General features: G+C 38.5%; 1 protein-coding gene across 2 annotated transcripts in view; it reads left to right on the forward strand.

Moving 5' to 3' along the window:
* SLC39A11 (solute carrier family 39 member 11) overlaps positions 1-20,164 on the forward strand; it is a 4,193,139-nt gene that overhangs the window by 1,654,522 nt on the left and 2,518,453 nt on the right. The window contains exon 5 of one of the 2 annotated variants that reach the window (XM_044085146.1): positions 1,649-1,781. In XM_044085146.1, coding sequence (XP_043941081.1) covers positions 1,649-1,781 — 133 coding nt within the window. The remainder of the gene's footprint in view (positions 1-1,648; positions 1,782-20,164) is intronic. The other variant, XM_044085147.1, reaches the window with a different exon arrangement.

Consider the following 20,164-nt stretch of genomic DNA (forward strand, 5'->3'; position numbering starts at 1 on the left):
TATATTTTGCATACAAATAACCCAGAGATAAGCCGAAACAAAGATGTGTTGGAATATTTACATGTTCATCTCTCCATCCTAACACGTTCTATTTATTTTGTAAAAGAGAGCAAGATCCCTGAAGCAGGTGTTTATATCGTTGAACTTATGAATGTGTAGCAGATCTGACAGAATAGAGTCTGTTAAAGCTCTATATGCAAGGCAGAGGTTGCTTATTAGAAGTCTTTGAAGTAGCTACAGTATTCTTTTATTTCTGTGATATAATATGTGATATTGATGTTGAATAATACAGGTTGGTGGTTATTTATTGTACATTTCTTTAAATCAAGTTGCATATTCCTAAAATGTTGACGTTGAGTTCATTATAATTATTTCTTGGAAAATAAAAATATATATACATGTATATACACACACACATACATTTCTGTACTGTAGCTAATGGAATGTACTCCAATGCCAGACATTATTCATTTTTTAAATCTTGGCATGGCAGAGGTGATAATGAAGAAAGTAATTATGATGCTTTCTTAAGCTCTGACATTTTGCCATCAAATGATAATACCACTGTAATGTTTGACAGACCACTTCAAATAAGCATTCCCATTTGGACAGCTGTGCTTATCCATCTATCATATAAAATTAAAAAAGTAATGCTGTTTCTTTTTCACAGAACGTCTAAGAAGTAATGTATAAATTAATTTATTAATGAGCAGGTTTTTAGTTAATTCAACTCTTTCTTTACAAATGTAACACAATGTGGACAGTTGCAATGAATGTGTATGTGCTAGAAGGATATGTATATAGTAGTTTAATGTGATTTAATTTAAGAGTTTGCAGATTTTAGAGTTTTTCTTTAAAAATATTTTATTATCTTTGTTAATGGCATCTATATGACAACATCGCAACATTAGCTAATCAAATAACTAAAGCTCGATCTTGTAATATCAAAACCGGAAAATGTTGAACGGCTGTTTCAACCCAGGGAAACACTTCCCTTGGCCGCATCACAAGAAAAAAAACTTTAGATCGAAATCAAGTGTGCCCTCCACACCCCCCCTAACTAAATATACCAACTCCGAGATCGCTCCATATTGGAGAAAAGGGCATAATCCACATAATGGCCAAGGGAAGCACTTCCCTGGGTTGAATCGGCTGTTCAGCATTTTCCAGTTTCGATATTACAAGCTCGAGCTTTAGTTATTCAATTAGCTAAAACTTTGATCTTGTAATATAGACCCTATTAATGCACTACAGACAGTGCAGTGACTGCAAAGCAATAACAACTGTATGAAAGAAGGATAGCAATGAGTTCAGCCTGCATCTCCTAGCATCTGCTGTATTTTGATGTGTTGCTTCTTGGGCTTATTTTGGTGACTGCACTGCATACATTAAGGCTTGTATACCTGCCTTTCCAAGGCAGCTAAATTGACTGTGAATTTGCTGTGATGCTGACCCTTTAATGGATTTGGCTTATCTTCCAAACATTGTCATTAATGCAATGGCTGATAGACTTATAGCCTTTTATGTTTGCTGTCCAGCTAGCAGCTAATTGTTGAAATAAAAACAAGTTTGACTTTTTGTTTGAGTTGATGGTTTGATACTTGGAAATACCTGTTGCCTACTCAAGCTTGTATTCCTTACCTTACAGGGTGTCAAGGACCATTCATATGCAGTGTTTCATTCAAAACCTATCAAAGCAAAAGAAGAAGACGACCATCCACTGGTGCAGGAGTATGAAGATGAGCTTTCCATCCGGATAGGTAGACGTGGATTTCAATCAGGCAAGCATCCTGTCATATACCATAAAAGCCTTTACTTTGCAACAAACTGTAAAAGCACACACACACAGGCAAAGGCTAAATAGCCAGTGTAATTAAAATGAAAAGCACAGGGTACAGTGGTGGCAGGTTCATTTCTTTTTCTTACATTCAAAACCAGTTGCACTATAAATACAATTTATATTCTGAATTTGTCATGTGCCTCTGGCTGATACAATCTTATTACAAAGAAACGTAATGCCTTATAGACTGGCAAGTAATACACTCACCATCTGCTTTTGAGCCGGTTCCAGGAAACTGGTACTGCTCTGGAGGTTTGCTTATTGCTTTAAACATAACATTTTGCACAGCTTTGTGGAAAGTGGTTCATGTCATCTAAACATTAATGCAGAACATCAAGAAAAGTCAAAAGGGGCTGTCTGTAAGGAAAGGAAAACTGTACCAGAATTATGTAGTGCAATCCTGTTTATCTTTCTGAAAGATGTTTCTGCAGAGATGAGTAAAATAAATTCATCTGCTTATCTTTATTCTGAACTAAATCATAGGTTAGCATATTTTCAGTTGCCTAAAGTAAGGGGCTGTGGTTGCTGTTATACTAGAAATGAAATTCCAAAAGTTAAAATGCAAATATCACTTATGGTTGTGCTGTAGCCCATCTTAGTGGCTGTTTAGTCTCAAAACAATAGAAAGAAAGCAGTAAGTTGGTGACGTGTCTTGTCTTAAAATGAAGGCTCACATTTCAAGAAACATTCTGTGGGACTTTGTCTCCCATTTTGTCAAATTCCAGTACTGAATGTAAGTGACTTCTGTGCATTGGCTCAAGGAATCATGTGTCTCACAGAAGGACTACGTAACTGGTTTTGAGATCTGAACCTGCTGCCATACTTTGATGGCTTTCTTGTCTTGTCTTCAGAAGAGAAAATCATGGTTCCTTGTTCTTTGTGATTATTTTCCTTTGTTTGAGTTTCCTCTCACTCTTCTTGCAGTGGCAGTTGCATTTTCACAGGAGTGTCACTGAAAACATGAAGGGAGTGCATGTGCTGTAAAGAAGATAATGTATTTTAGATAAGGTGGTCATGGGGGTACTGGTTCTGCTCTTGGGAACATTCAGCTAAGTTTTCCTTTCTTTGTATGGCCTCAGAGCACAACTGGTTTAACTGAAGGTGCATTGGGTGCTTGACAGAAACATAAAAAATTGATTTCACTCGTGTTTGCTTTTTCTCTGATAGAAATGCCAGTGGAAGCACAAGTAGAATTCCAATCTTTTTATGTTTTATTAAAAGCTAATCTCTTCATTGCAGATATCATAAAATATCCCGTGTGTATTTATATTCAGAAGAATCAGTGATCACAAGTTTTTTGCATTTTGTAGTACTTAATGTCACTTGTCACTTAATTGTGAAGGTTTTGTTAGCCACTGATTCAGTGCCTGATCATAAAATAGTCAGTTAACCTTGTTAGATGCTTGTACTGTTTTGCATGTGACCTAGGCACAAAGAGAAGCCCACTGGCAGCAGAATACTATATGTGATCTGAGATCTCCAGGTGGAAAGGAGAAATTTTTTTTTCTTACGTTAACTGTTTTGAAAGTATGACAAAAGTAAAGCTCGTCTTTAGTGATATAATGAAGCTTAATAGCTTGGTGTCTGAAAATACAATTATCTTTTTTACATACCTGATACGGCATTTCTGATCAGACTTTGTGCTCATTTTATTCCTTGTGATATTTTAGTTATTTATGACTAGTGACAGATGGTGCAGCATCTGGTGTGCGATATAATAAATCTGGTATAATGTTTTTAACAGGTCTTAGATTATGCCAGTAAATGGGATATTGGAAACTGAGATGGCATTCAGGAAAATAGAAAACATTTAGTGAAAAATGTTCTGTGCTGAGTTTCTGCAAAACTTCTTTTGTGTTGTTATAGGAATAACATTTCAAAAAAATTTCTTTGTAAATACGTACTATGTCAGTCAAGCAAAAATACCTAATTGTAGCCATTCAGAGTTAGATCGTCATGCAATATTTGGAGAAACTGACCTGAGGAGTGGGGCATCACAGTGGCACAGTGGATAGTATTACTGTCTCATGGTGCCTTACTCTCAGGTCTGACTCCCAGACAGGGTGTTCTGTATCTGTAGTGTGTATGTCCTCCCTGCTCTCTTTTGTGGATCATTGAACACTCCATTTTCTTCCCACATCACAGAGAGATCTCATAGGTGAACTGGCAAGCCTCCAAACTGGCAGCTTTTTGGCATGTTGTATGTGATAGAGCTTGTGTGTGTGTGTGTATATGTCATATGTGAGTATGTGCTTATATCTTGAGATAAACTGGCTTCGTATCCAGAATTAGTTTCTCTGCCTTATATCTTCTATCTGCTGGGAAAAATTCCATATCACCCATGACATTTAACAAGATAAAATGAGTAAAAATCCTTACGTCACAAGATGGGTTGCCAGCTGGCTCACTGACAGAACCCACACTTTAAAAGTTGCAGACTCCAAATCTGACTTCAAACCAGTGACAAGTGGAGTGCCACAGGGTTCAGTCCTGGGACCTCTCCTGTTTGGTATCTACTTCTCTGAAGTACAGGCTAACACAGAAGGCCTTTATTAACGGTTCGCAGATGTCTGCAAACTAGGAGCCATAGTCGAGTCCCCAAATGATGTGGACATCCTACAGAAGGGCCTCACTGAGACAGATGCCTGGTGTCAGAGCCATGTTGGCCTCAAGCTCAATGCCAAAATGTGCATTGTCACCCCCTTTGGTAAAAACTCTGTACCCATAAACTGCCACATAGGCAGCAGTCTACTTAACGCCGAATGTGTGATAAGAGACCTTGGGACCCAGGTGGACAGTAGTCTCTCCTTTGATAATCACATCGCCACAGTAGTCAGGACATCCTTCTACGTGACACACCTTATCACAGAAGGGTTCTCATCTTGGAAAAAAGAGGTCATTGTTCCCCTCTACTTGACACTCATAAGTTGGTACTAGGCTATTGGCCCTAGGGCCTATACAAGCCTAGCCATAACAATTCCCTGGCTATTTCTTCCCACACTATTTACTTCCCTGGTCCCCTGTCTAGCAGGGTGACTAACAAGATCCCCAGGGTGAATTTCCTTTCTCCCATCCAATCGTCAAGGTTCCTTTTGAAGAGGGCCAAGGAGGCGCTCTGCTTGACATGCATGGGCAGACTATTCCAGAGTCTGGGGAGTCTCTGGGTCAGGAACCTATCCCTCCAGCATGTTTTGTTTATTGTGATGACAAGATTTAGATCCCTGGAATGTGTGGCTCTGAGGGATTGGGATTTCTTTAAGTGTAGCATGTCCAACAGCTCTAGGGTTGACATGGCGTTGTATGTTAAGCAGAGATTGCCTCTGAGTAGACGATATGCGACAGCGTATAGCTGGAGTTTTTTAAGGCGGTCAGCATAGGGCATCTGCTTTAAGCCTGTGATTCTTTTAGTGAGGTATTTCTGCAGCCTTTACAATTATTGCAGATGTAACAACGAACAAGAACACTATAAGAGACTACTTCGTAAAATAAACAGACGTTTAATGACTCCAAATTAATGTTAGCGCTTTCGGCTAAATCAAATATTTAGCCTTCCTCAGACAAACAGCAGAACAGGAAATGACATTTCTTAAAATATATGTATAGAACCAATTGAAATAAAGTGCATTTAGTAATTAGTTGTAACTAAGGTTACCTTAAAGTAGTATAATCCATTGCAAACATAAGCCTTGAATAAAGGTAAAGATAGAGTGCCTCTATAGGCATTGCAACGGAACAGCAAGTGATACTTTGTTGCAAGTAACTCCATTCATCAAAATATTTACACAGATGTTAAACTCTATAATTACTGGATTATTTAATCATACAACTTGCTTCATACTTATGTGATGTGTTAAAAATGTTATAAAACAGTGAATGATAAACTAAAAAATATTTGTGTATATTTTAAATTGTTACCAAAAATATTTCCACAATTTGGAACATTATTTCCACATTTAAACATTAAAAATACTGATTAGTTTTGCCCGAAAATTCCTGTACAATAATCATAAAATAATACAATTTTACATTAGTGCATTCTGTTAGGGAATAATTGATGTTGGGTCCATTTCATATCCAAATGTGAGATACCTTCCCTATATGTGTTATCTGTTATACGATAACCATTTTAATACACATTTTATTGATAGGTTGTCATTGATGCCAGGTAATAAATGTGCTCTAGTTCGTACCTGCCACATCAATTCATCTATCTCTAACCTAATTTGCCAGGGCCACCCATTGGATCTGGCATTCTTTGTTGGAGTATAACAAAGTTGAAGGAATGCCCTGTATTGCTAATAATATGCTTAGCTAGGGCATTGTTCACATCCCTTCTGCTAATAGCATAAATGTGTTCGTGTATTCTGGTCTTGAATCTACGCTCTGTCTTGCCAATGTAGAAAGCTTCACATTGGCTACACAGAGCAGCATATACCACAGATTTTGATTCACAGTTATAATGCTTGCTTATTTTATATGTCCTATCTTTAATGTTGAACTGAGTGCCCACTCTAATAAATTTGCATTCTGCACAGGCACCACATTTGTACATTCCTTTGGGGCGCTGAGAAATGAACTAACATTAATTTGGAGTCATTAAACGTCTGTTTATTTTACGAAGTAGTCTCTTATAGTGTTCTTGTTCGTTGTTACGCTCTTTTGGTTCAACAGTTTTTTCGTTTGTGATTATTGCAGATGTCTTGAGAGGTACATACCAAATGGGGCATTGTATTCTTTAATGGGTCTAATGAGGGATGAGTACAGTGGGACAATAACCTCCTTTTTTTCTGGATGAAAAGCTCTTAGTGGTGAGGTGTGCCACATAGAAGGATTTTCTGACTGTTGTGGCAATGTGATCATTGAAGGTGAGACCACTGTCCACCTGTGTTCCTAAGTCTCTCATTACACTTTCGGTGTTTAGTGTACTGCCACCTATGTGGTAATTCACGGGTACATGTTTTTTCCCCAAAGGGGATATCTGTACATTTCTTGGTATTGAGCTTGAGCCCATGGCTCTGGCACAAAGCACCTGTTTCTGTAAGGCCCTTTTGTAGACCCATTATAGAGTACAATGCCCCTTTTGGAGTGTACCTCACAAGACATCTGCAACAGCTGGAAAGGCCACAGAAGTACCTCACAAAGAGGATTACTGGCCTCAAACATTTGCCCTACACTGACCGTCTCAAAACGCTCCAGCTTTACTCCATAGCATATTGCCTACTCCGAGGTGATCTCTGCCTAATTTATAAAGCTATGTCAAACCCAGAGCTGTTGGACATGCTGCACCTAAAGAAATCCTAATCCCTCAGAGCTACACGCTCTAGGGATCTAAACCTTGTCACCACAATAAAGAGAACATGCTGGAGGGATAGATTCCTGTCCCAGAGTCTTCCTATACTCTGGAACAAGCTACCCATCTATGTCAAGCAAAGTTGCTCATTATCACTCTTCAAGAAAAATCTTGATGAGTGGATGGGAAATAGGAAATACACCTCGGGGATCACTTCTGTGGCTCTGCTCGACAGGGGCACAGGAAAATAACTTTCTTGGGTGGTGTAAGCCAGGAGACCTTGTTGGCTAGGCTTACTTAGGCCCTTGGACCAGTAGCCTAGTACCTACCTATGAACCTATGAAAATGATGAGGAAGTGCTGATCCATCTGGCTAGACTGCATGTTACTGTACCCAGAGGTTGGCAGTAATCTTCATTTGAATATATTCTCATGCATTCTTGTTTAAAACCTAATGTCTCTCACTGATTTTACTGATGGTGTAGGTTAGTTTATATAGTACAGATGATAAGCATGTTTTTAAATGTCAGAGTGTACACGATGCTTACATATTGCATGGGTAGTGCAGTGAATGAGATGGAACCTGACGAAGTTGTAAAACAGAGAAGTGTTATTAGTAGCTGAAGCTTAAAGCTTCATATCACTTATATTTTAATAAAATTGGATGAACTTTCTGACCTATAGTTTCACACATCTGAGCATGTGCGCTCACGAAAGCAAGCAGTTAGGTAGTTGTTCATAGTTTCATAGGTAACTGCCCTTGCTAGCCATTTTAAGCAAAGCCAATTTCTATTGGTGATAATCAAATTTTGTATCTCTTGTCTGTGAGGCAAGCTGCTTAACCATTATGCCAATCCAACCAGAGGTACCTCTGCAACTCAGATGGTGAGGCTTTAGCTCAACAGGCATTCATCATATTATTCTAGGTCTTTGATTGCTACTGCCAATGATGGAGAGTATAGTGACACTGAAACAGTAGCTGCATATCTGTACACTTCGGGGGTTCAAAAAAAACAACAAACAGACTTTTTCACTAATGGGAACCAATGAGTTTACCTTAGCTGGTTAGCTGAATGACCTAGTAGGAAATAGTTATTTAATTAACCCCATTAATATAACTTCATGATGAGTTTCTAGACATTGGTGCATCTGTAATGATAGTGTTTTTTTCTTTTTTTGGTAGCTACATTTTAGTATTGAACTGTACTGTGTTCACATACGTACTTAATTTGCACTGCTGATTATTCAGTCTCATAGTCTCATACTTCTGGGATTCATGCATCTATAAATGACCTACACAAAACCCACAGAAATATAGTGATATATTTTGCCAGTGAGTAATGAGAGTGGCAGATTGGTTAGGAGGTAGCCTTGCCAACTTGTTCCCAAAACACAAATTTGAAAAGAGACAAAAAACAAACACATCCAACCACTCCTGCTCATTAAGCAAATGTGGAATGTGATTTTATCAAAGGGTCTGACTAAGATTAGGAGTGGAGACAGTGACTTTTCCAGGTATAATAGCAAGAGATGGAGAAGCTACAAATCTGAAACAATCCTGCTGGATGTGGTTGGCAGCACGTCTAATGACACATCAGCTGAGGCAGATGTGCATAACAAGCGTAGTGACACATCAGCTGAAGCAGATGTGCATAACAAGTGTAGTGACACATCAGCTGAGGCAGATGTGCATAACAAGTGTAATGAAATCAGCTGAGACAGATGTGCATAACAAGTGTAATGACAGTTCAGCTGAGGCAGATGTGCATAAGTGTAATGACACTTTGCCCTTCCTCTTTAACTCTATTCATTCTACCAGTTCCTAGGCAGTAAAGTGCATCAAAATGTTGTCCTTCCTTTCTGTTATCACTTCTAGTACCTGCATGCACAACTTTCTGTCTCTGTGCCTATACCCCTACTCCTAAGTTCCATTCATTGTTTTGATAATCATGTTTTGAACATTTTCTGCCAGCTTCATTTCGACTTCTTTGTGGGGGGTTTATATGATTTTAAGTACTGATACTTTCTGACCAACATGTAGTCTTCAGTCTTTTTCTTTAACAGTGTTTACATTCTTATACTCCTGGCAGACGTCAAGCCTTTTAATGTCTAACCTTTCTGCATCTGACCTTTGTACAGGGGAGCAATTTCAACATTTTTGCTGAAATCAATAGAAACTGGTGACAGGTTATACTTGGCTAAAAAGAGGTCCCATAAGCATCTCCTTTTAATGGCTTTGGTGTGAAAAAATATAAGCTTTTGTGTAGTTGGCACATGAATACTATAACACAGAGTGCAAAACACCTTGTGCTAAAGTTGTCATTACTGCAGTGGAAAGAGAAGTGCAGGCAATCTTTGGAGATAATTTCATAGGATCAGTCTAGTATTCGTTTGTAGACACCGGGTCTCAGAGATTCTTTGCTTGTCTTGGTAGGGAGATGCCACTAGACAATAGAATGAAATCTGGCCCCCTTAAAAATGCTATCTGACAAGTCATACCTGTATTTTGGAAGACCCATGAGAAGAAGGGTAATATTGTCAATTAATGTAAAGTAGGGCAGTGCATTGTACAAGGGATGGTCATTGGAATTAACAATGAGCATATGTGATATGCAGTCACTTGACTTCCTTCATTGAACCATGAAACTCAAACATACCTGCTCAAAAAGAGATTTTGGTCAAGCACACATAACAGTAAACATATATGTTAATTACTGGATGTTATAGTGACTTGCTGGCAGCAGCGGCCTTAGGTCAACTGGTGCCCTAGGCAAAAGGGCTCCACAGCGCCCCCCACATACCACCCAGGTGCCCCCAACCTGGTCTACCTACACCAAATAAATACTGGAAAAGCGCCCCTGCTACAGCGGCGCCCTAGGCGGCCGCCTAGTTGGCCTATGCCTAAGGCCGGCCATGATTGCTGGTTCCTGAGACCAGTTCTGTCTGAAATTAGCTATGCTTTTGCTGATTTGGATGTGATTTTCAATACAAAACAGTGATTGTAGGACAGTACAAGTCACATTTAGACAGTGTATAAGATGTTAGCCATACACGGTTGGTCTGGACAAGACTTGATTGCCAGAACGTTTCAGGTGTCGGTTTCTCCCTGAGGACTGTATTTTTTCCATCAATCTTGAAAGAGGCTGTTGTTAACCTCTGTCTTCAAAACTTCATCTCTTGATCCAACATGTTTAACAATTTCTGCTCACTCTCTAACCTTTGTTTTCTTGATGAGGTTATAAAGGTCATTTTGTTAAGACATGAGTACTGCCTCACAGTAAATAGGTTCTTGGATCCCTATTAGGCTGCATTTCATGCGTAACATTGCACAAAAATTGCTGTTATTCAAACAGTTAATAGTCTTGTAATCACTAGAGAGCAGTGGTGCTGTTCCATCTAGGTCCTGCTGGCTCCCTTAACAACATTTGCCACCAGTGATCATGGAATCTCGATTGAACATTTGCATTGTTATAGTAGCATCTTCTCTATAATCCTCACGTGGTTTACCCCTTGTCTCTTATGATCTTTTAGGTCTTTTGGGCTATCAGTACTTCTGCCCCATGCCCTCTTGTCTGTGGAATGCCATATGACTGATCTTGACCTCTCTTTTATTTAGTGTCAGTACTTCCTTTGGCAGAAAGATTGTATTAGGGCAAGAGGTTTCTTAAACCATTAATATTTTATAGTAAATGTGTACTCCTATATTGATGACTTAGAAACCATTCATCAGTAGCTTATATATAATTTGTCGAAGCTTAACTCCTTCAAAAAGGATGCGGTAGTGATTGATACCACCTTGCAAGATTTTTCTGCAGCCCCACTCAGGGCTGTTTCCTTTAAGGCAGTAAAAAGCATTAATCTGTTGCCAAGGTTGAAGGCATATGAGTGATCCTGGATAATCAGCTGCCATTTTGGGATCAAGTGTCAGGTCTAGTAAAATCATCCAGCTTCCATCCGCAAAGCATCTCCAGGAACAAGGCACTCCTGCATCAGCTGATTTTGCAGTAATAGTTCACACACTGGTCTCATCCAACATTGACTACAATAATGCTGTTTTCCTTGGAAATGCTTATTGGTACTTCACTTTGTCAACATGTTACATCTGTGCAACACAGCCTACACTGGCTCTGACTACATTTTTATGTCATTTTCCCATTCTTGGTGTTTGTTTGTGCATATATATGAGTGGGGCCTCTCTTACCTGGAGATACTGATCCAAACTACCCTCCTTGGACTTTTCACTCAGCCTCCTAGGGGCTGCTGCTGTTGTTTCTGCAGGTATGCCTGGAAACACGTTTTTTTTTTTTTTGCTCATTTTGCCCTGCACAAGTGTAACCTAGCTTAGAGGATTAAGGTTGTAATCTGTTAATGAGCCACTTCTTGAGTACAAGGTACAGGGTTTAATTCCTTTCACCTCCGTTAGAGGACTGTGTTACTCTGAACAAGTCAGTAAACCAGACCGAGCTCCTGGGGAACACTTGTGTCCAATGAACATATCAAAAGAAAGACAAAAAATTACTTCTGCTGTGGTGGTGGGAGTATTTTACAAGTCCTGCCTTTTCAAGCTGGCTTTCAGTAGTAGGACTGAACATTTTAAGCTCCCATGCAAAGGCTTTGTTTGGTTTTAAGATTTCCATTGCATTTTACTGTAATGTTTTAACAGTAGATTTTGGCATCCCCTATATTGTTATTTTATTTAGTGCTTCTTATGATTTATATTATTGCATTTTAAATGTTTTGTCTGTTTAATCTTTACGCTTGCCTCATGTATTTTTATGTTTCACCGTTTTCATTTTGTATTTGGTGGTTTCTGGTAAGGTACCTTAAGAAAATTGAAGTTGAAGAGCAATATGCAGTGAGATTAGCATACCCCCTAACACGTTTCTGCTGCTGTCTTACAAGCAGTGCATAGGCTGCTTAGATTGCTGCACTTCTGATGTCATCTAGGTGGTTGGCACCGCTGAGCCTAGCCTACCAAGCAAAGGGAGAGCCATTTGTGAGAGCTCAGGCTTTTGATACTCCAGCCAGTATTCCAGCACTGCAGATATATTCATAAACTCCAAGTTATTAGAATTTTGTATGGCGAGCGTTACTGTACCGTTCTCAACCAGTACATTAAATTCTGAAGTGGAGTACATCCTGGGAATTTAAATCCATGGTTCTCATTTTTGCCCCTTTTAAACATACCTCAAACATGCATTTAGGACAAAAGGTCTCTTTGCTTATGTGAAGATGTTTAGCATTGGAGAGCAGGGAATCACTATCTTTTTCCACAAATCTTTTCTTTTAACTGGTTCTACAGTGTCTGTTCACCCAAAAAGACCTCTGTAAAGCCAACCACTTTATCTATTTCTTTCTCTCAGCTGGCCCTTAGTTGATTGGATTCCACTTCCAAACAGGATTTCCACCTGATCAGGCAGAAAACATTTTGAGAAGTAGGTGGACTATCACTGTAAATAAATAAATAGACATACATGCAAATGGTTTACTATCATAATCTTGAAGCGGACTTGGTCAAATGATCGTATCATCAACCCATGTCTATGAAAACTGACAGTCTCGAACTCCAGTACTGTCGAATTACAAATTGAATGCGATTTTGGGATGAGCGTTAACTTGGGTTGAGATTTATACTTTGACAATATCGGAGTTCGACATTGTCACCGCTTGACCTCCGGACTTTGTTCAAAGTGGATTCAACTGAATCCACTTCAAGATTATGATAGTAAACCAAGCAAATAGTTATATAGCTAGACAAACAAGAAAACCATTAAACAAGTGTATATGTTTCAGAACAGTAATAATACTGTTTTGATCATGTCTTTTAATTAGAAACCAACTAGCCTTTTGTAAGTTGAGTTATGGATTTTTTTCTATGCTCACTTGTGTTTCTATATGCAGTTGGTTAATGAGATTCAGTGTGTGTGTGTGTTGGGGGGAGGGGGGGGCATTATGCAGAAATATCTCGATCCATATTGATTTATCGACAGGCAGTTGTACAGCTCCTAATGAACCAAATCCAAATTTTTCAGATTTTGCTGAGGGCAAGTCCCCTCATATAAAGGGAAATCCCCCAGAGTATGTATATTAACTCTATGATCACACAGTAGTTGTGAAAATGGCACTGTCGATGATCTTTGAAACCAGTATTCAACAATATTGACTGACTGATTCATGGTTTACACAACCTTCCATCATATAGTTGTCAAGTTCCCAAATATTCTGTGCAGCTACCTTATTGCAAAAGAAAGTGGAATCAAGCACTCATTAACACTTTTGCTCTCAGTAACCATTGTTTTCTCTCTCATATGCAAAGTGGTGAATACACCTGTGGTCTAACGCCAGTGGAGAGGTGCTGATTAAAATAAAAAAAAAACATGAAATATATTCATACAGAAACTGTTTAGCATTCACTAATCAACAGGTTTATTAGTGCTAAGCATCTACAAAATTAATGTGTAGTTATAAAAAATAAGCACATAGCAACACTGGTTCATTTGATTCTGTTTTTAATACATTAGCAATTTTAATCTTAAAAGTAGTTTGTCATGTTAAAACTTTGAAATATTTTAAGGTTTGATGATTGCTAATTGTTGCAATCTGTCTGCGCATAAATGCTAGAAATATAAAAATATAAGTAAAAAAAGATATTTTTTGATAACGAATGCTTTTTATTGAGTTTCCCTAAAAAAGTAAAAAAATAAGGAAGAAGAGTGAAATCTTTGCAAAAAAACCACAGACACGCTGATTTCAGAAAAACATTTGAGGTTGCTTTTGCTGACTCAGTTTATGAGGCACCAGAAGAAGTAGCAGGAATCAGCAAAACCAACCTCAAATGCTTTTCAGTATTCACTTCACTGGATCCCCATAGACTAACACCAGTTAATAAGCCAATCATTGTATCTTTGAATGTAGCCGTCCATCTTGCAGAGGGAAGAGTACTGCTTAACACTACTAGTTTACCCTAATCAGACACATTGGTGGAAACAGATGAATAGTACCTATCTGCATCTTCCTTAGGGTAGAGCACCTAAGGTCATTCACTCCCACATTGGTGACAACAAGATCAGAATCATATTTAGGGTGGTGAAAGGTCTTGAGAGCTTGTGTGGCATCCCTGATTCTGGATCCAAAAAATAACTGTCAGTAACTCTCTCCGTATCCAGTCTGAAAAGTGCAGTGTCAGTACATCTTATAATGTAGTAACCTATAACCAGGACTTTAGGTTTAAATTCAGGCTTATGTGACCTTAGACATTTAGGCTTGTGGCCGTGGTGCCTCCCTGTAGTAATATAAGAGTGCATCTCCATCTGGCTTGGGTCTTATATGGATACCTAGAAGGCTTCGGCAAGGATTTCTTGACCACCCCAGTGTAGGTAGATGTAGTAGTATGACACTTTTTACTGAGAGTGGCAGGAGTAGAGAGAAGTGCCTCTATATCAGGTAAGTAGATTTGTATGTCTGTCACAGGCAGAGTTGAAAAAATCTTGAAGGAACAGTGCGTCATTTCCCAACATTGCCTCAGAAGGCTTAGTGCTGTCAGACTAGTCAGGTGGCAGGAAATATTGGTCTGCAGCTCTATGGTATTAGATGTGTGATAGATTTAGTGCAGGGATTGGTACAAGTAGGTTATGATTAAGATTATGTTGATGCTGAGTTGCAGGAGGTGCAAGAATTGCTAGTCAAAATGGTTAACTGGGTAAAAGTTTGGGGTTTAAAGATAAATGCCTAAACTAGTGATAGTGGGGTTAGTTAAGTTTTAAAAGTTAGAGATAAGCTTGGTACACTTATTGTTAGTGGAAAGCGATAAAATAGAAGTAAGTGCTACTAGTGGTACTGGTAGAGTGTAGTTTGTAACATGGGGTAGCGAAAATATGGGCAGATTTAGGTATTAACTAGATAGTGATGAGTAGCTAATGGTAAATGGGAAATTAATCACACATCATAAAATACACACAAAATACTTTCTGAGCAATGAATAGTTTGGTAACAAGAAAAGTCGGAAAGCAAAAACTGTCTAGTTATAGACAAGGTAGCAAATAATGGTCTAACAGCAACAACAGTCTAATAGAAAGAACAGTCTGTTTACAAAACATTGTGCTAGTAAAATAACACTACCAAACAGTGACTAACTCAGAGGGTTATGATTGAGTCTCTGGTTGTAACCATCTTATTATGTGTCTGAGATAAGGGTGTAGCTAGGCATACTCTTTGTACTCTACTGAATACAGTTTTCTATATAACACTTAGAGAAACCATTTCTGTTTTAGGCCATACTTTGTCCACAACTGTCTAAATTAATGCCTCCAGTAAGAGTTTCATAAATTGAAAAAAATATATATTTAATAGTTTTAGACAGGAAGTGATGTAAACATTTAAGTGCTGCGGGGTGGGATATTTTAGTTTTGTAACTGACAGGTGGGTTGGGGGCAGCAGTAAGAGCACAACAGTACAAAATTATATTCTTTGGCTACAACCCTGGTTTGAGATATGGATGCCAAAAAATTCAACTCAAGATCAAAGCTCAAGAGGTGAATCTTGGAGGCTATGCGGAGAACACAATAAAAGGTTATGATTGGTGAGGTCCAGTTGTAATACTTTGTAGTGCATGGGCTTTTATCTTCTCTATGTACTACTGCTTACAGAAAAAAAGAAAAAAATTACAAAGTGTTTTGCTGCCTTTGAAAGCTAGTGAAGTTAGACAGCAGCACATCTCTCAGCTTATTTGCTTATGAGTTCTGGGGGACAAAGGATCAAAATTAGGGCCAGTTTTAAATAATGTTCCATTTCACTTAAAAAAAGTTAATAGACCAGCAGATTTTGCATCAGTATGTATTTTCTGATCAATAATAAGTATGAAACTGTAATGCTGGTATTTTTTACTGACAGTAATCCTCAAGGGTTTACCAGAAATTCAAATTAATTTACGAGTGACAGGACAAAGATATGCTACAAATTCAGAGACAGTTGACAGGAATAGATCGCAGGTAGAAATGAAGCAGTTTTAACTTCTGCTTCTGTTTTTTTTGTCAGCTGGCACTGTCAGTGGTCAGTCCCTAGCACTAGACCCAACAGTAACAGGGCTTAGATGGGGTGCTTAACAATTGTTACACCCCTGCAAGTGCTGTTATGATACAGTTTAACAGGTCTCAACAGGTTTACATTTTCCTGATATTGGAGAAATATTGCAGTGTAATCACATCAGTCCAGGCACTTCAGTTAAATAGCAGATAACCTAATGAAATCAGAAAAAGTGTGTGGGGGGGGTCAAAAATAGTGAGCAGCACAGAAGAGTAAAAGAGGATCCTGGGGGATTCATGGTTCCTGGTCGGCTTGCTCTGCTTCAGTAGTGACAGAGGCTTGACTGAAAAGAGGAGGCTCATCATGATGCAGGGAAAGTCTGAGTTTGACTGTTGTAGCCAGTGATGGCTGCCTTTTTCAGAGCATACATGTGCCGAAAGAAGGATAAAAGTGGTACCTGTGATAGGTTTATGTTTGCTCATCAAATACGAATTACAGCAAATGCCTTATAATTGAACATTAAACAGCAAAACTTTAAATTACCGAAAATGCTTAACATCAAAAAATAATTAATTGACTTCCCATAGTTGGCCAACATCACAAATGTAATCAACCAATGAGGGGAGCTTTGCCCCCCCCCCCCAAAGTATATATACCAACTGTGAGATCGCACTACAGTATAAGACAAATTTTTACAAAGCTTCCTTCGCTTACCTTAGGCATCGTTTCACTTTTTAATGTTTGATTATAGGGTGTTCGCTGTAATTTGTATTTGATACGCGAACACAGACCCCCTGTGGTGAAGCAAGTGCTGACCTCATCATCAGGGCAAGGGTTTGGTCATAAAATAAGAAATGCACTCATTGCTGGGGTGCCCGCAAGAGGATAAAGTGAACTCATGGCTGCCTGGATTATGGTCCCCCCACTTCAGGCAGCCTAAGGTCTGATTAAGGGAGGCTTGATGATCTGCAAAAATAATATAAGAAAAAGGTATCTTATTTTGTAGCTGGTTTGTTGATAGGGAAGAGTGTTACTTGGTAGTTGGTACCTATTAAAGTACTAGCTTGAAATAAAAATCTGGAAGGGCTCTAGTAATAGGCTGATAGTGTCATGACACTGTGCTTCTTGCAGTTAATCTCAACATTGATGTAAAAAAGGACTTGTTAATAGAATTTCTTCTTTCTTCTTTGTCCGCTGTGTGTTGTATAAAGACACACAGTGGTCTACAGCTCAATAGAACACTGAGTCACACATCAGCCCCCTGTTTATGGCAGAAAACTCACTGAAACAAGAATTTGCCAAACATGACAACCACAGGAATCACCCACAGGAGAACAGCAGACAAAGATGAGACTGCTTCTCCTGTTACCAATGGCAATTAGCAGCAATAGTCTTAATCAAATTCAGACAGACAGGTCCCAGTGCACAGTTTAGTTGTAGCAGTCTGAACCTACACGTAGAAAAGAATTTGATATTAGAATATCTTCCTCCTTCCTTCTCTGTTGTGTGTTGTGTAAGTATGCACAGCAGTACTCAAGTCGGCAGAGCAGATTGTTCCATATGGTGTGGCACAAAACCAAGCAGGATGGGACTCATTAGATGTACTGCAGGAAGGAAGCTGGTAATGCAATTATCAAAGTGTTAAAGAAACACTAAAAGTTTTTTTTTTTTTTTTTTTTTTTTAACCCTGGAGTGCAGTCAGTACCAGACTGTGGAGCTAATGGACTTAAAGCGGGGTATTACAGTGGGCATCTTAATTTCAAACACTGGAAAATACATAAGAAAAGTAAGGAAATATTATGAAAATCAGCATATTGTACTATTAGGAATACTGCGTGTGCACTAACTCTGACCATCCCTAGGGAAACTGGAAGTGTGTGCACCCACTCCCCCCTTGAAAGAGTGCATATAAGTCTGAACTAAAATGAGATATCTTGGTGATCTGCCGTTACGTACTTAGGAAATAGTTTTTATCAGCTAACCTGATATTTGTCATTTCACCTTCTCTGACTGTCCAAAAGGTATTGAGTGAATTAATGAATGTAATCTGAGTGATAATTTATCAGGGAGATTCTGAACTAAATAATATAGGGCATTCCTATTAAAGTATAACCATGAGGAAAATTAGGTTAGAAGCCATTCTGATTAGAAACTAAATATTAAGATTCCCCGTTTGGTATCAAATCTGCATTCCAGTATGGTTTGATGAAGTTTGAGAGTTTAGTATTACCCAGTCTTTTAACTGTATTTGTTACCTAATATTTCAGAGGCTACCAGTAGAGGATTTTTTTTTTAATTATTATTATTTAATCTCCCCCTCCCACGTGTCTACATTCCAAGTGAGCATCTGTTTCTTCAATCCATTTAATCCTCACTTCCTGTCTACAGCTCTAACCACCCCCTCCGTGGGGGTTGAGACTTGCCTTGGTCATATGTTGGGTGAGAAGGGGATGTGGAAACGAGGAGCAGAAATTCTTGCAATGTCGTTTATGCAGTCATGTACATGGAGGATTTTTTTTTTTTGCAATGCCCTACCTGCATCAAAAAAAAAAAAAAAAAGTTACTGAAGTGTTCCACAATCATGCATATAAGAAGAATGACTGCCAAACATCAGTTGTGATAATGACATTGCGTGAGAGTTGACAACTGTTTAACTGTCATCGTAACTGGTATGTATGTAATTTTAGAACAAATGCACAAACCTCCTTCAAGCACTGGCAATAAACAGCAATAGAAACAGTTGTAAAATGAAACATGTCATCTCCATTATTAAATAGTAATAATTAACGCTTCTTATTTAAAAGCAGTCAGAGAGTGTTGCAGGTGAATTCATACAAAATAACACTATTAACTGAATAAACATTGAATGAAAATATCATCTTTTGACATCTGGTTCTCAATTAAATGAAAAAAAGTAAATACTTCAGAGGCAAATGGTAAAACATGCAAACAAAATAGGTTTTTGCTTGAGACTAGAGTTGAATAAATTCTGTGTGTGTGTGTGTGTGTGGGGGGGGGGTTCTGCTTCTGGAATTGCAGATTTGCAACCTAATTGTGTCATCAGGTTACCTGCCAAAAACAAAATGCTAAATACAAAAAAACACATTAAAGAACAAAGACTGGTATTCTGAAAGCATAGCACCAGCAGTGCTGTGTGGGTAATGCTGCTGTTCTCAGTGACAAAATAGTGGTATGATGTGATTCAGAGACATGATAAAGCCATATGGAGCTACATTTACTTAGCTGCTTATTGTCGTGTCTCTGATTTCCAACACTGCAGTTAAAAGTAACCACTCTAGTGTTCTCCCTACCAACCCATGCAACACTGCACACATGCATGCACACACACACACACACACACACACACACACACACACACACACACACACACACACACATAGAGATGAATTTGTAGTACCTACTTTCCATTGGGCTAACCGCCCTGCTTCTGCCATAGGACTGAATGGGTTTAAGTCATCTAAAAATGGTGTACACAATTTTTGCTTCACTCTCCATATAACAGGGTAGAACAATTTCTTTGCATCATTCTTTAATGCTATTCTGATCCTGGCAATAAATTCCACAGAAGCATAATAATTGGCTAATTAATATTAGTGATGCCCCTGGACCAGTGCATTTGCTTGCAACTTTTGTCAGCTAGAATGCTGTAGCGCTAAGGACTGGAATCTTCTTTTTTCTGCAGTAGTACAGCAGTCTCTAGTTGCTCTGACTTAATGTACTAAGCAGCCTTGCAACAAACAGGGTTACATAAAACGTATTATGTTTTTTTGAATTCCAGCCCAAGAAAAAAATAACAGAAAAAAATGATAAAATTCAAGGTGTAAAATATCTGTCCACTTTACATTTTCATTTGTTTACTTTCTCCTCAGATAATGCAGCTTTCGCAGCAGCATTTAACATTGATTCATGTGTCAGTCCATGAATAGTCTCTTGTGAGCCTGTTAAAATTCTTCTACTAAACGTCAACAAATTATCGTGCCGCCTAAAATCATC

The sequence above is a fragment of the Protopterus annectens genome, chromosome 10.part0, assembly GCF_019279795.1.
Source record: "Protopterus annectens isolate FY-2018-M chromosome 10.part0, PAN1.0, whole genome shotgun sequence".
NCBI lineage: Eukaryota > Metazoa > Chordata > Ceratodontiformes > Protopteridae > Protopterus > Protopterus annectens.